The 15572-nt window shown below is 36.1% G+C and overlaps 1 protein-coding gene across 3 annotated transcripts in view; it reads right to left on the reverse strand.

Annotated features, from left to right (window-relative positions):
• Positions 1 to 434: 434 nt before the first annotated feature.
• Positions 435 to 15572, reverse strand: part of ImpL2 (Ecdysone-inducible gene L2) — a 51661-nt gene continuing 36523 nt past the window's right edge. For all 3 annotated transcript variants that reach the window (XM_090414976.1, XM_090414975.1, XM_090414977.1), the window contains exons 4-8: positions 14974 to 15140; positions 5682 to 5919; positions 5323 to 5477; positions 2107 to 2229; positions 435 to 941 (exon numbers count right to left, since the gene is read on the reverse strand). In XM_090414976.1, coding sequence (XP_090271102.1) covers positions 915 to 941; positions 2107 to 2229; positions 5323 to 5477; positions 5682 to 5919; positions 14974 to 15140 — 710 coding nt within the window. In that variant the 3' untranslated portion in view covers positions 435 to 914. The remainder of the gene's footprint in view (positions 942 to 2106; positions 2230 to 5322; positions 5478 to 5681; positions 5920 to 14973; positions 15141 to 15572) is intronic.

Raw genomic sequence — 15572 nt, forward strand, 5'->3', positions numbered from 1 at the left:
TATAACTCGGTTTCTAATGAAACAAATGTCATAAACAGTTGATACAACAGTAATGAAGGTTGCCGCTTTCGAAAACAAACAAAAAAAAGACACAACAGGTGGCGCCACTAGTTTCTTCTATTTTCGAAAAATTCGTTTTTTTTTTTGAACCGATACCAAATTAGTGTCTGAAGACAACTTGCGTGATCACTTCATTAAATATTCTTTACATTATTCGTAGAAAAAGCGCTTATGAAATTATCCAGTAAAAATATGTGAAATGAAAAGGATAATGTAAAAGGATATTAAATATAAGTTTAATACCATAAACTTATATTTAATATCCCCTTCTTGTTTTTATCTTACATTCTTTGTTGATGTATTGAAATTGAAGTATGAAGAATACAGTACACATAATTATGACTTGCATAACTAAAAGAAATCAGATCTAATAATCAAGTTTATGTTTCGAAGATTTTATTTTTTTTCCGTCTTGAAAAACCAACTGTCTACACTTAAAGACGAGCAGACACCAAGGGAAAAATATTTACAATATTTCTCCAAAATACTAATAAATAAATAAATAATAACAAACTTCTAAAGGAGTCAGTTAGACTGTGTTATGAATAAATTAAAATGTGTTGTCGTGTACGTGATAATTTCTTAAATTTTAGCATGGCGAAAAGAAAGAAATATCAATGGAGACTCCCATAAACTTCCCTTGGTGTCGAGTTGAAGATACGTAAGCCAGCGCCCGCAAATACACATATACACACGCACACACGTACGCATGGAATGAAATATAGAAGCACCGAAACCCAGCAGTGAGTGATATTCTTAACAAATGGTGTGTTATGCTTATTGTCTTAAATCGTTGCTCTCTTTGACTGTCCATAAGCATTTCGAGGGCTGTTATGAGAACCAGTAGAACAGTATTAAGGTGACGAGTTCCGACTCTTTTCCTAGAAAAATATATTAAAAAAAAGTAATTATTATATCATAATAAATCATTTAACATTTCTTTTATTAGTATTAAACATATTAGCTACTGAGAAAGGCACGAAATCGTAGTAAGACTAGCTAAAATAAATAAAAACAAAAAAATACTGTTGTTGGTGGTGGTGGGCGGTAGATGGCGCTGATGATAGTAGTGTCGTGCTGTAATTGTTAAATTAAATAGTAGGCGAGTGCATGTATGTATGTGGAGTAGAGTAAAATGTCCTCCCACTGACTGCTTGGAGGTGTCGCGTTATAATAATAAATAAAGTTCGCGCTAATTGCCCTGTTGTGAGCCGACCTAAACCATTCAATAGATGTAAATGTTGCTATTGTAAGTTTTGTAATGTTTTACCATTCGGTTTGCGTAACTGTTTGAGTAATTCGGTTTGAGTAACCTATAGAATTTAAAAACACCTATGTAGGTGTTTTTAAATTCTAATTTCTTGGGCTTCTAAAATAAGCCCAAGAAATGAATCACAGGTAACATGAAGCTAATGTCTTAAACAAGGCGTCCAAAGGTACCAAGCCTCCTAGACCACTTACAGCAACTATGATGAATAGAATTTTTATCATTAAAATATATCAATAAAAGCATTTCGTTAAAAGCTTTGTGGCAATAGATGGCACCACTAGATGACATAGCGCCATCTAGTAGTATTTACAATAACATTTTTGTTTCTAACAGTTGTCTTCTGCTACGTAAGATCCGTAAATTTGGTATTAGGATTGTATTATTCAGTCAGTGCAGTGAACTGGAGGTAATGCAAATGTTTCAGGGATTTGTAGTTAAGATATATTTTATTTACAAAAAGAAAAAAATTGTTAAAAAGGTAAATATATGGCTATAAATTACAAATGGTGTTTTTAGTTCTTTATACATACCATGATTATAAATATGCAACTTACACTCTTGTTATCTGCTGCTGTTGTGTTCCTTCGCAACAGGAAAAAAGTGCAATGCATTTGAAATAGTGATACGTATTTCATCATTTCATTATTGGAGGCAATAAAGAAGATTACGCACTTCCAAATCACGCTAACCACATTTCTAGTATTTAAAATATATGCAAATGAAGAGAAAGCAAACAACAGCAACAAAAGCATCTGGAGTATACTTAAATTACTTACGCTAGTAGGATAAAGGAAAGTTAGCGTCCTGTCAGACCCATGGGAATTCTCTGTAACGCAGTTATATCCTCCCATATCCGACCATTCAATGTCTCGGATGATAAGATCACCATTTTCTAGCACCTGGAAGAAAAAAAGTATAAATAAATAATATTATATATTTTTAAAATCAATTAATAGATATTTTTATGTATTTAGTTATATATATATAACGTATTCTGAATATTTGCAAGCGATCACTTTTGACGTCTGTCAGCGCTGAAAATACCATTCTCATAGATTCATTTTATCACACGCAATAAACAGAACAGTGTGAACGCTCTAGAGTCTAGACTATTGATTAGCCATTTCCTATCTTTAAGCATGGGATGGCCTTCTCAATGTCCAAATTATCGCTATGCAATTTGAGTACCGATAATCATACTGTTTTGGTCTTCTGCACAGCACAAGTAACGTCTCAAACTGATAACAGTAAAAGAATTCAGTTAAATTTGTACCTTGAAATAAATTGAGCTCAGGAACAGTGACCATTTAATTATTTTTTTTTTTTTTGTCATGGACAAATGCAGTGTTTCTCATATCTATCTTAATTTAAAGCTTCAAATGTAAACTGAATGAGTTAAAGAACATTTTAAAAAGCGTATCTACATATATTTAAAATTAAAACCATTACTGTTGTTTTTATTTGTTTTTATAGTTTACTTTCTTATTCAGTGAATGTCGAGAAAAATTGTTATGTTTCTGATTACGAAGAGACAAATAAGACAAAGATGTCAATGTATTATGTCTGTTAAGTAAGGTTGTTCTACAGTCAGTTAACTCTGGAGGAAAACTGTGATCCAGAAATTAAAACCCTATCAGAGAACAATCCTCGTATAAGAACAGCTGGCTTATTATTATTATTATTATGTGACACCTCCAGGGAGTCCAAAGACTCATCGAAGGAGAGTGTGCCAACAGCATCGAACGATTGATCCTCTTCCAACTACTAACCGCGCTCAAACTTGCTTAACTTTTTGCGTGAGCCATTAGTAGCAGAGGCTCTACCAATCGACCAACCTTTGCTGATCTTCTGGTAAAAATCTTTTGGAAATGTTCCCAGTATTCTATAGGGGATTCAAAAATTAATTAACATTGCGGACTCGCTCGCTCTACAGCATGAGCCTTAATATTACATTATATAGATTTTTAAAGGCTCTTCCTTTTGAACTATGATTTTGTCTACCAGTCTAGTTCATACCTAATGGTTTCTATTCCTAGCCTATGGGTATAACCCAAAACGAAATGCTTCTGAATTTTGATTAAATGTTCCAGATCAATGAATCTCATGATCAAACCACTAATAAAAGGTGGCAGACGTTGGAATGGTACACTAAGTTGCCAAAAGTGTCCGTACATCCCCATAGCCCTACGTTGCCTCGCCCGTGTGACGCAGATGCACGTCTGCAACGCTATATAAGCATAGGCATGTGGGCATTAGCGGTGTAGACATTCTTGCCGTCAGGATGAATGGACAAAAAAGAGTCAAGTCCGTTTGAAACTGGTATGATAGTCGGAGCCCACATTCGGTCCGTGAGATTTCTGCCATATTGCACTTGTCGTGGTCACTATCAGCGAAGTTATCAAGACGTGGAAACGTGATGGAACCACCAAACCTTTCCCCCCAAAGTGGTAGACCCAAGAAATTGACAAATCCGGACCGGCGAACTCTCAACCGTGTTGTCACAGCAAATAGTCAGTCAACCTTAGCGACCATCGCAAATGACTTCCACATGAGCTCTGCAACGGACCATTGGCAAAACTATTCACCAGCAGGTGTTAATCAACAGCATGGTCGTGCTACTGATCACAAGTCCTTAATTACACATGTCAATGCCTGGAATTGTCTGGAATGATGTAAACAATACCGTCATTGGGCTGTAAATCAATGGAAGATTGTCCTGTGGAGCGATGAATCGCGACACACGAACTGGCAATCCGATGAACGTGTGTGGACCTGGTGGATGCCTGATGAACGATTTTTACAGGAATGTCTTGTATTGACCGTGAAATTTGGAGACGATAGTATAATGGTCTAGGGCTGTTTTTCCTGGTTTAGACTGGGCCTATCGGTTTCTGTGTTTTGATCTTTAAACGCTGATGCCTGCCATGACAGTTTGGACAATTCCGTTCTCATACTGTGATAACAGCTTGGAACAGACCTTTTCCTGTATCAGCACGATAACTCAACTGTTCACATAGCAATGTCCCTAGTTCTGTGGTTTGAAGACATGGAGGTGGAAGAACTAAACCGGCCAGCTCAAAGCTCCAAATTCAATCTTATTGAACATCTTTGGGATGAGCTGGAGTGAAGGTTGTGTGCCAGACCTATTCAACCAACTAACACTCGTCAGCTGTTTGCCATACTACAGGTAGAATGGAAACGAATTCCAGCAGCAGTTTACCAACTTAGTGAGTGCCTATCCCGAATGATAATGGCTGTGACAGCAGCGAAAGGAGGCTCGACCTCATATCGACAGCAATGCTGTAGTGACAGGAATTACAAACAGTTACTGTCCGGACACTTTTGGCACATAGTGTATTTATTAAGCAATGCAATACCAAGGAAACTCATGCCGAAGATTAGGAAAGCGGTGCTGTAGCTTACGTTTCCAAATTTCTTCAAAATTCAAAAACAATTCAAAGGAAACCCTTTTCTTTTTGTACATATTTGCAGGATGGATAACAGCAGAAAGATTAAAACCTCAATGTTCGCTACAATAAACTCTATAAACAAAAGAAGACACCAAGACGAGAGGGGGTAGACGATGTGAATGCATTTTGGGGAAAGAGTTTGCAGGATTTTAGTCATCTAGCAATTGCAAACAATGGTGAAAATCCCATCGGACACCAATGGGCGTTGGAACTATGGGTGCTTCTGCTGATGATGACGTTGTCGCTATGATTCGAAACCTCTGGAAGCATTTCGTTAACACAATAATACGGTACTGTCTTCTATAGTCATACAAGCCAATGGCCTGTACAAGCCACATAAACAGCTAATGGCAGCATTTAATACTATATGGTGATTAAGTTTTTATCCATCATATTCAAGTAGTCAAGCTAAATTAGCAGTCTGTCAGTTAGTTACACATTTTGGAGTAGTTGTTTTGTACATATGAATCATATGATGTCATATATTTCGTAATACATAAAGTATGGAGGGTAAAAACTCACCTGATATTTGTCCCCTTCTTTTAGGGGAGTGTCATCCACGCCAAGCCAAATTATCTCTGGTTGGGGATGGCCATCAAAACGACAGAACAGTTGCACATCGCTGCCCATCAACTCAAGGCGTGTACGAGTCCACATGTGTATCCTTGCTGGAGTACCTAGAAACAACAAATTATAAAAATAAACAACAACACTGTAGCTACTAGTAACTTCCTAAGTAGCGTAGGAGTTAAATCTAAGGCTATGCAGGTACAAACATTAGGTAATAAACTTCATTTGCTTTAATGAAAGTAGAAGAAACGTAAGACATTACTAGTTTAATTATACACACATACACACATTCTAAAAATCAACAAACGTACCAAATGATTTCTTGGCTAAACACAGCGCACTGTTTTCATCATCTTCCCAACTCATCACGGTAACTTCAGTACTTGTGCTCACTCTATGGTAAGGATTTTCTGCTACGCAGGTATATATACCTTCGTCTTTTGGAGTCGCACAATCCAAAAACAATCTAGACTTTGTTAAACTAAGTCCGAGTAAAGGAGTGACATCCTCATTTCCGCCATCCTCTGCTTCTATTGTTTCCATGAAGCTCTGTAGAGAAAGAATCAGTAATTGTTAGTTTTTCAAAGCATAAAATACTTGATTTTATGCTTTTTTTTTCGTTTGTTTTTCACTTTAATTTATTTTACTGGTGCTAGTGGTGGTTTCGTCCCCACTAGCACTGGTGTCTTTTAATAAATATTAAGATTGCTGGTAGTGTTGTTAGTATCTGCATTACTGGATTACTTTTAGCGGCATCACGGCCGCCATTTATCGTAGCTCAAACAAACATTTGCTGGTGGTGTCGAATTATTTCTGTATCACGAGATTATTTTATTCTCAGTCTTACGACTGAAAGTTTTTTCTTCCAATTAAAATCAACGGTTATAGTCTTTTTCCCACTTGAGATAATGGTACGAATTCTTCCAAGGGTGCGAATTCTAAGAATTGAAATTCCTGGATGTGAAGAAGCGAGATGGGTAACTAAGGTTTAAAAAGAGATAGTCGGCGCAAACAAGATTTATTCTTTCTATTGTAGTTAAAGATGTAGAAACAAGGGACTTTTCGAAATGGGGTAAGATTAGTAATATACGAAAGGGTTTGTCAATTGAAGATCCAAATTGGTTTTCTGGTGATGTCACCTTCAAAATGGATATGAAGACGCCCGTACCAAATTTTGTCAACATCGGTACAACCCGAGTTATGGTAAACTATCCCGGAGTACAACGTCAATTCCTGCGTTGCGGTTCATAATCACTTAGGTGGTAACTGTCCCAAATCTAAATGTTTCAACTGCATGGAGATCGGACATATCGCTAATCAGTGCCCCAAATCTGTCAGAAATGCGAAAGTTCTGAACATCGCGTTAACACCTGTTCTTTTAGAACTTTCACGAAAGAGTGGGAGCTCCTTTAAAGCCAATTAGAACACCATATATATCAGAGAGGCATAATGAAGAGTTTTAAGCAAACTACACTGGGTAAAATCACAAAAAGTGTGCGACCAAATCAGTTAGAAATTAGCCCCAAAATTCCAGATCTGAAGGAGCAACTTTTCCAGTCAAATACTGATGGAATATCAGTTGAAATTACCAATAATGAACCTAAAATAACAACTAAACAGGTACGTAATCAAATGCAAAAAACATTCAACTGTTCTACAAGGAGAAACTGGAGAAGAAACAGAAAAGCAAGTAAGGCAACTGAAAGAACTTAATGTGCAGACAAGATCATCAAAAAAGAATTAATAAAAAAATTGAAGATAAACAAAAAAATTTAAAAAAAGAACTACGACTAAAAGAAAAATAAGTAATAAAAAAATGTAAAGATGGAGAAGGCCGTGGATCATCAAATAAAAACTCTTCAGGCTCAGAAGAGTTTATGGATTATGAAGAGCTAACTCATGCTAATAAAGAGAAAGAAGAGATCCAATTAAAGAAAATATAACAAAGCTTACTGCTTCATGGTTTTCTCAGTAGAGTTATCATCTACACGAAAAGAAAATAACTAGCTTTCAAATCAAAAACGATAGCCATGAAAGTCAAGTAATGGGAAGCAACTGTAAAAAAAAACCGGGAAACAGTTTACAAGAAGTTACACAATTGCTTCCTCACAGATTAAAGACCTCGTCGGGTTCATCCAAAATTTAGAAGTTAAAGACTTACCAGTGACACTTCAATAATCGTACCATCTCCTTTCTGCATTGCCCCATTAAATGTACGATGATTCCATTGGCAAATGAAACAGGAAACTATGTGGAAACTTATGCTACGCCATAATTTATAGATAGATATCCACTTCTTTTTTATTGGAGCTTTGAAAGATTTAGCACGGCTAGAGAAGGAGTTCTTATTCTGATATGCAGAAGGGAGAATCTTGACAATAGATTGGAAATACTGTGGATGTGTAATAAGGTTTATAAATGTTTATGCACATCCAATAGAAGTTAGACGCAAATTCTTCCAGGAATTGGAGCCATATTTATATGGTGCCCACTACATCATAGCAGTTGGAGACGGATCATATTGAAAACCCCACATTAGACAAAATAGGAGGACATCCCCCAGGAGTGGAAAAGTGGGATATGCACAGTTAAAAACATGTGTTGACAATGCTCAACTAGTAGATATATATGGAGAATTCAATCCTAATCACCAGGCATACACATACATGAATCAAGGTATTAGTACCCGTATTGATCCAATTTATATCTCTTCTTCCCTTATAAATAGGATAATTCAAATAAAACATCTTGACATCAACATGTCAGATCATAATCCAGTTATAATTAAGTTCCACTGCATGAAAAAAGTAGAGATCTCTTCTGGACCATGGAGACTTCCACCAAATTTTCCGTTGATCTTTTCAACTAAATTCCAGACCGTCTGTTTGAATTGGAATAATGCTACCTGGAATTGAGATATGTGGTTAAAATTCAAACAATCAGTAAAATAGAATATGATGGAATGGGGAAAGGAACAGGCTTTCCTCAAAAGGGAAAAGTTGAAAGATCTGTATAAAGAGAGAAGCTGGTTTGTAACAAACCATCACAATGGTATAGAATGTATCAACATCATTAGAAACATTAACATACAGATAGAACTGGAAAGGCAGAAACAAATAGAAGAAAGAAATTTTAAGATAAGAATACAACAGCACTTAGTAGATAGCCCTTCAGCTGCATTCTTCAATAGACAATTTACAAAATTTCGCAAAGAAAAGACTCAAATTTGTGTTGATGTAGAAGACATGCCTACCACTAAAGACATCCTTGACTCCTTTCAAAAACACTATAAAAATCTGTTTGAAAACAATAGTACTGTTGGAACATTAATGGCTTTCCTGTTCATATCCAAGATGGACTTGACAGCCTCATTTCAGCATCTGAAGTTACCATAGCCTATAAAGAATGCCAGACAAGAAAATCCCCTGATGGTCCAGGGATAGAAGTTTATCGTGAAGCCTGGAATTTTATTCTTCCCATTCTAGTTACACTATTTAATTCCTTTCTATCACCAGGACACATACCAAGTGAATTTGAAGCAAGCCATACTGTCCTCATTCCTAAACCTAATATGTAGGAAGTACCAGGTCGAGCAGTAGAATTTAATTTATTTCTGCTACGTGATCTAATCCGCTTAGTTAACACGAAAAAGCAGTCGATGGCAGTGCTATCAGTAGACCTTACTCAACCATTCGACAATGTCTGGCACCCCTTTCTATTCCACATCCTCCAGCAAAGTGATGTAGGTAAAAACTTTAATCTGTTATCAAAGGCGCCTTGCCAATTCAACCACCCGCCTCCTAGTAAATGGGTTCCTGTCAAACCCAGTAAAACTTCAAAAAGGAGTCAAGCGAGGTTGTCCTCTCAGTCCACTGTTCTTTGCATTGGTTCTTGAACCTTTCTTATAACAAGTTTACAATACACATGCTTTGCGAGGAATAACAGTTCCTTAAACTAAAAAGGAAAATAAGGTATTAGCATATGCCGATGATGTAGTCGGAACTTGGAAGGATAATGATTCTATATATATATTTTTTTGGTATTTTGGAAAAATCCAGCAAAAGCAGCGGATTAATTATTAATGCAGACAAGACAAAATTAAAAGTTTATGGAAAGTGAGATCGTGGAGGTATTCCTTTTGGACCAACCGCTAAGAGAGAACCCCTGATTATACTTGGAATTCCCTTCTCCACTTACCCAATATCACCAGTCCAAGAACTTATATACAAGAACTTGGAAATGTTAGAAGAATGGAAAATAGGTCCGCTCTCCTTTTCTTCTAAAGCCATAGTACTCAAAACCATAATCTTTCCTGCTCAGTTGCACATAATAAATATTACAGACATCACAGAAACCGAAGAAAAGCAATTATATAGTAAACCTGTGCAATGTTTTTGGTCTAGCCGATATTAAGAAGTTAAAAAGGAATTTCTTCAACTATCAACGAAGCATGGAGGACTTGGACTTCCAGTCTTAAAAAAATTCTGCTATTGAAGCAATACAGCTTCAAAAATCCATAAACTATGGCAAATTATCCATAAACTATGGCAAATTAATCACACACGTGCCGATCTTTCCCATTACTACATGGGTTTTTATCTTTTCCTGTTTGTACATAAAAATATAACGGAAAAACTCACGTAGAAAAATTATTTAATGGTATAATTTTCGCCCGTGTGTCACAGGCATCTTCAGTACAATTAGGCACAAAAATTAAACATTAACTGACAATTCCAAAAAGCGCCACCTAAGTAGCTGGTGTAAGATAACTAAAAAGGTCAATAACTTTCCTAAAAAAAAAAAAAAAAAAAAAAAAAAAAAAAAAAAAAAAAATTAATACAATAAAAAGTTAGGAAAGATTAGCTGATTTGTAAAGTACTATCTCCCATAAAGGGGACAGACGGCTTACGTCTGTCCCCTTTATGGGAGATAGTACTTTACAAATCAGCTAATCTTTCCTAACTTTTTATTGTATTAATTTTTTTTTTTTTTTTTTTTTTTTTTTTTTTTTTTTTTTTTTAGGAAAGTTATTGACCTTTTTAGTTATCTTACACCAGCTACTTAGGTGGCGCTTTTTGGAATTGTCAGTTAATGTTTAATTTTTGTGCCTAATTGTACTGAAGATGCCTGTGACACACGGGCGAAAATTATACCATTAAATAATTTTTCTACGTGAGTTTTTCCGTTATATTTTTATGTATAGTTATGTCTACTCACGGTTTACCTCTTTTAAAACTTTTTCCTGTTTGGATTTGATGATTATAAAGGTCCAAAAGATGAGATTGTTCCTGAATACTACAACACTGTGCTTAACTCTAAGACTACTAAAACATTTCGGATGTGACATTCTTTCAATTAAAAAAAGTAAAATTCAGTCTAAAGAAATCTTGAATCTCTTTCGCTGCAAAATCCTACAATTGGGTTTTGTCAACAATATTTTGTTTCATAACTTGATGAAGTTCCATGGTACCCTAACAAGAAGGATCTTGCTTGGAGAATTGGATATGGTCGCCTTCCAGTCAATGGAGGTACTTGAACATCGGAGATCCAAACAGTAGAACATGCATTCTACAGCTGCCCTCTTCTTCCTTCTGCTTATTTGGAACAGATTAGGTAACGTGTTGGACATGTCACTATTCACAACAGAACAGGTTATTTTTTTTACAATACCCACCACCTGTCAGCAATGGGAAAAGAATTTTAATCTTTATAATTAATGAATTAAAACATCATTTATGGAAGGTTAGAAAAAACATGGATTTGAAAACATCCAAATGCTTTAGAATATTGTATTGTTCAAATTTTATTGGTCAGTCAGACGTTTTTTGTATTTAGAAAGAAGCATTCTGGGAGATATCAAATTTATCACTAGATGGTGTAGACCACCCACATTATGCAATATTCATCTTTGCGCTTTAGTTTCAGTTGGTTTTTTGGTTGTTCATCTATATGAGATTGGTGAAAAAGGAAAACTGATAGCTTTTGGCTATATGATGATATAAAAGAGCTGAGGCATTTTCTCTCTCTCTCATGCTATCTGTCTTTTTTTCTCCTAATACTATCAAACACTCTCCCCCATACTAACTACTCTAAGCCTATGATGAGCAACCCTTTACTTTTTCACCACAATAAAGGTCGAAACCGGTCTGGGTAGTGACTTTTCTCTTAATGCATAGCATTATACATGTCCACAAGGAGATGTGCTTTGCATTATGGGATACTAAGGCAAGTGATGAGAACTTATACTACCTTTGCCCCAGTCCTGAAGATAATTCAGGTGCAAACGTAATTTGCTTACACTTGGATGAAGGATTAAACCAAATATACAGTATAATTAGAATCAGTCCCATAAGTATTTCCACAAGTAGAAAGCTGCACGCAATGTTACGTCAGAGCTGCAGCCACAACTCTTTTTTAAGGGTTGTAGCTGCAGCTCTTGCGTAACACTAACGAATAAACTGTATCACTTAGCGTGGGTCAAGACACAAAGGGACCATGGGGCAATAGAAATCGGTTCTGTGATGAGCGTACTTGAGTAGAGAGGACGCCTGAAGAATGCATTTTACTTGAGTGTCCTCTCTATTCAAGTACTTGAAGTGATTTGAATTAAGTCCAGTGTTATCGTAACACAACTCCGCCATTGCCGGTCCCAAGCCCAGACGAGAAAGGAGGAGGGTTGTACTTGTGGCTAGCAACCATAATATAGAAAAAACATATTACTACAGAAACCTCAACCATTGTTGGAAAACTGACACAAAACCGAGGGACAAGTACTGGGGAAATGAAGCAAGCCAGTGAAAGCCCATTGGGGAAGGTCACAGGCGAAAAACTCCAAGAAAAAACCCCTTTAGCCCAAAACTTTCAACCAAAATTGAATGCTGGAATATTAGGACTTTGTACGAAAGTGGAAGAGCTAACTTACTAACCAGAGAAATGGACAGATACAAAATAGAAATACTAAGTCTAAATGAGACCAGATGGAATGGTAGCGGAGAAATCCAACTAACAACCAACAAACACATTTTATATTCTGGAAACGAAAACGAAGATGACACACATAGCAAAAGTGTAGCTTTCATGCTAACAACAAATGCTAGAAGAGCACTAATTGAATGCAAACCAGTTCCTCAAAAAATCATCAAAGCTAGATTTAAAACTAAACATAGAAATGTGGCTATAATAAACATATATGGACTAACGAACAATGCAAAAACAGAAGAGAAAGAAGACTTCTATGACAAGCTGCAGAAAGAAGTCGATGAAGTAAAAAGTAAAGATATGCTTTTAATAATTGGTGACATGAATGCAAAAGTAGGAGATAGTAACGTGGGATATGAACGAATAATGGGAAAAGAAGGTTTAGGAAACTAACGAAAATGGGGAAATCCTAAAAGACTTGCACTTTTAATGATATGATCATAAGAGGAACCTTATTTAAACATAAAGACATCCATAAACAGACTTGGATATCACTGGATAAGAAATCCAAAAACCAAATAGACCATATTTTACTAAACAGACCTTGGAGAACCGCTTTGATGGATGTAACATTTTGGAGAGGTGCAGATGCCTTTACAGACCACTTATTATTGATTGAAAAAATAAAAATGAAACTAAGAAAAATATTTAAAGACAAGAACCAAAGAATTAAATACAATATATCCAAACTGAAACACAAGGATACAAAAGACAAATATAACGTAACATGAAAAAGGGGAGATATAACACTTTGAAAAAATTGGAGAGGGATTTCCCTTCTAAATGTGGTAAGTAAAGTATTTACTAGAATTTTGCTAGAAAGAATGAAACAAGAAATTGAAACTAAACTGAGGAAAGAACAGGCTGGATTCAGGCCAAACAGATCTTGTATTGATCAGATAATAACATTAAGAATAATTGTTGAACAGTGAATAGAGTGGCAGAGTAGCCTATACTTGGGACTCGTCGACTTTGAACGTGCATTTGATAGCATAGACAGAAAGACTCTATGGAAGTTAATGAAGCACTACGGGATTTCTCAGAATATCATAAATATAACAAAGAAAACTCATGAAAAATATAAAATCCAAATGATAAATAATGGCAAATTATCAGAACCATTTGCAACAAACACAGGAGTAAGACAAGGATGTATACTCTCCCAGACAATCTTTCTGATTATTATTAATTGGGTGATGAGGAAAACATCTGAAGAAAGAATTGGCTTTCAATGGGGATGGTCAAATAAAATCAGTGACCTTGATTTTGCAGACAATATAAGCCTTTTGGCACAAAAGCATCAACACCTCCAAAAGAAAATAGATAATTTAAACCATGAAGCAAATAAATGTGGATAGAAAATAAATCATAACAAGACTAAAGTAATGAAGATAAACACCAAACAAGAATCAGTCTTTGAAATACTAGGGAAAACAATGGAACAGGTAGGTCAATGTCTACCTGGGATCAGTGATCGGCACACAAGGAGGAACCAAACAGGACATACAAAATAGAATCCAGAAAGCACTGAATGCAATCTGTGAAAGCATAAATAAAATACAGGTCTACATAAACAAATGCTTGAGGAAGATACTAGGAATATACTGGCCAAATAAAATAACAAACATAGAACTTTGGGAGAGAACAGGTCAAACCAGCATCAGAAATTAAATCACTAAAAGAAAATGGAACTGGATCAATCACACAATCAGGAACTCAGATAAAGAGATAGCAAATATTGCACTAGAATGGAATCCCCAAGAGGCAAGAGGCAAGACGGCTGGGATGTTCCTGGAAAGAGATAAAAAAGAAGCATTGAATAGAGTCAGATGGAAGTCAATAGTTGAGGCCCTATGCTCCGCAGGGAGCGAAGAAGATCGGGTAAGGTAAGGCAGGTTATCGTAACACATGGAATTGTGGCTTTTAGGTCTTGTACTGGTGTTCTAGTCATGTACGTATCCTGTTGTGATAGTGTAACAGTATTTATACTAAAGCTTTCAGAAATGATAACACCCCATGTGACATGGACATTATGCAAACACTTGGTTCGAAGAGAATAACATCGCAATATCGTGGTAGCAAGCACATTCATCACCGACCTGAATCTGGTAGAATATCTGTGAGATGAACTGAAGCTCAGAACTGGATCCAAGACACTCTCTTCGCTTGAAACTTGCTACTCGTAAGTAGAATTGTTCGTATATACTTCTTCAGCGAGAGGAAGCTCTTCAACTCTGCAAATTCCATTGTCATTCGTAATCGATCTGAGCCAAGTCTTTTGTTAATCTACCTGTAATGAATGGGGTACTATCTGATCAAACAAAAGCGCTATTATATCCGATCAGCGCAAGTTACGCAGTTTTAGGAAATGAATTATTGGAGAGTAGTGAGAAAGCACTCGGATAGATTTCCTCACAAAGAACTCCACACTTCTCTCAATGGATATGCAATAGCTTAGTTACTAAATGGAGGGTGGACACATTTATAAGCATAGCAAGCCAAGCTTATTGTTATGATTACAAGAAGCTTGTTTGATAAGCGATCTCATTCTATTTACAATTACAAATAATGGTAGGAAAACATTTTCATTATATACATATGGAAGATGCTTTATCTTCCTCTTACCTGTGCTATTCTGTGTCCATCTCTCAACCAGTGGATTGTTGGTGGAGGATTACCTCCTGCTTCACACTCCAGCACTTTACTTTCTGAGGAAGACAATTCAAGTTTTTCGGGTAGCTGGTTATGGATTTTAAGATGGGGTTTTACTTGTTTATCCGATCCATGGAAACCTAAAATACAACAAGTTTTATTGTCCATCGCTCTTACTAATCAGAGAAAGCACACAAAGATTTTATTATTTATTTTATTATTGTTATTTTCATTAGGGGACAGGGAAGTTAAAGTGGCGTGACTAAGGGCTTCGACTTTAGTGTTTTATGGCTGTTAACTGCCGCGTGTTCTTCTGATCGGTTTGCTTGTTTACGTTATTATTCGTTTTGATGATAATATGCGTTGGGACAGAATAGTCAAGATAAAAACGAGTGAACGATTGTTATTCTGTGAGCCGACAGCTGTGGAAATGACAACTTCTTGATGTCAAAACTTGGCCATTTCCAGTTCAGGCTGACTAACTCAGCACAACTTGAAAAACCTAGGCTGTCCGTATTAAAAAACTAAGCAGCGTAATCGAGAATGGAATAGTTATTATTATTATTCCTGAC

Source organism: Typopeltis vanoorti, chromosome 26, assembly GCF_054136105.1.
Source record: "Typopeltis vanoorti isolate ZY-2024b chromosome 26, IOZ_Tvanoo_1.0, whole genome shotgun sequence".
In the NCBI taxonomy this organism is placed as follows: domain Eukaryota; kingdom Metazoa; phylum Arthropoda; class Arachnida; order Uropygi; family Thelyphonidae; genus Typopeltis; species Typopeltis vanoorti.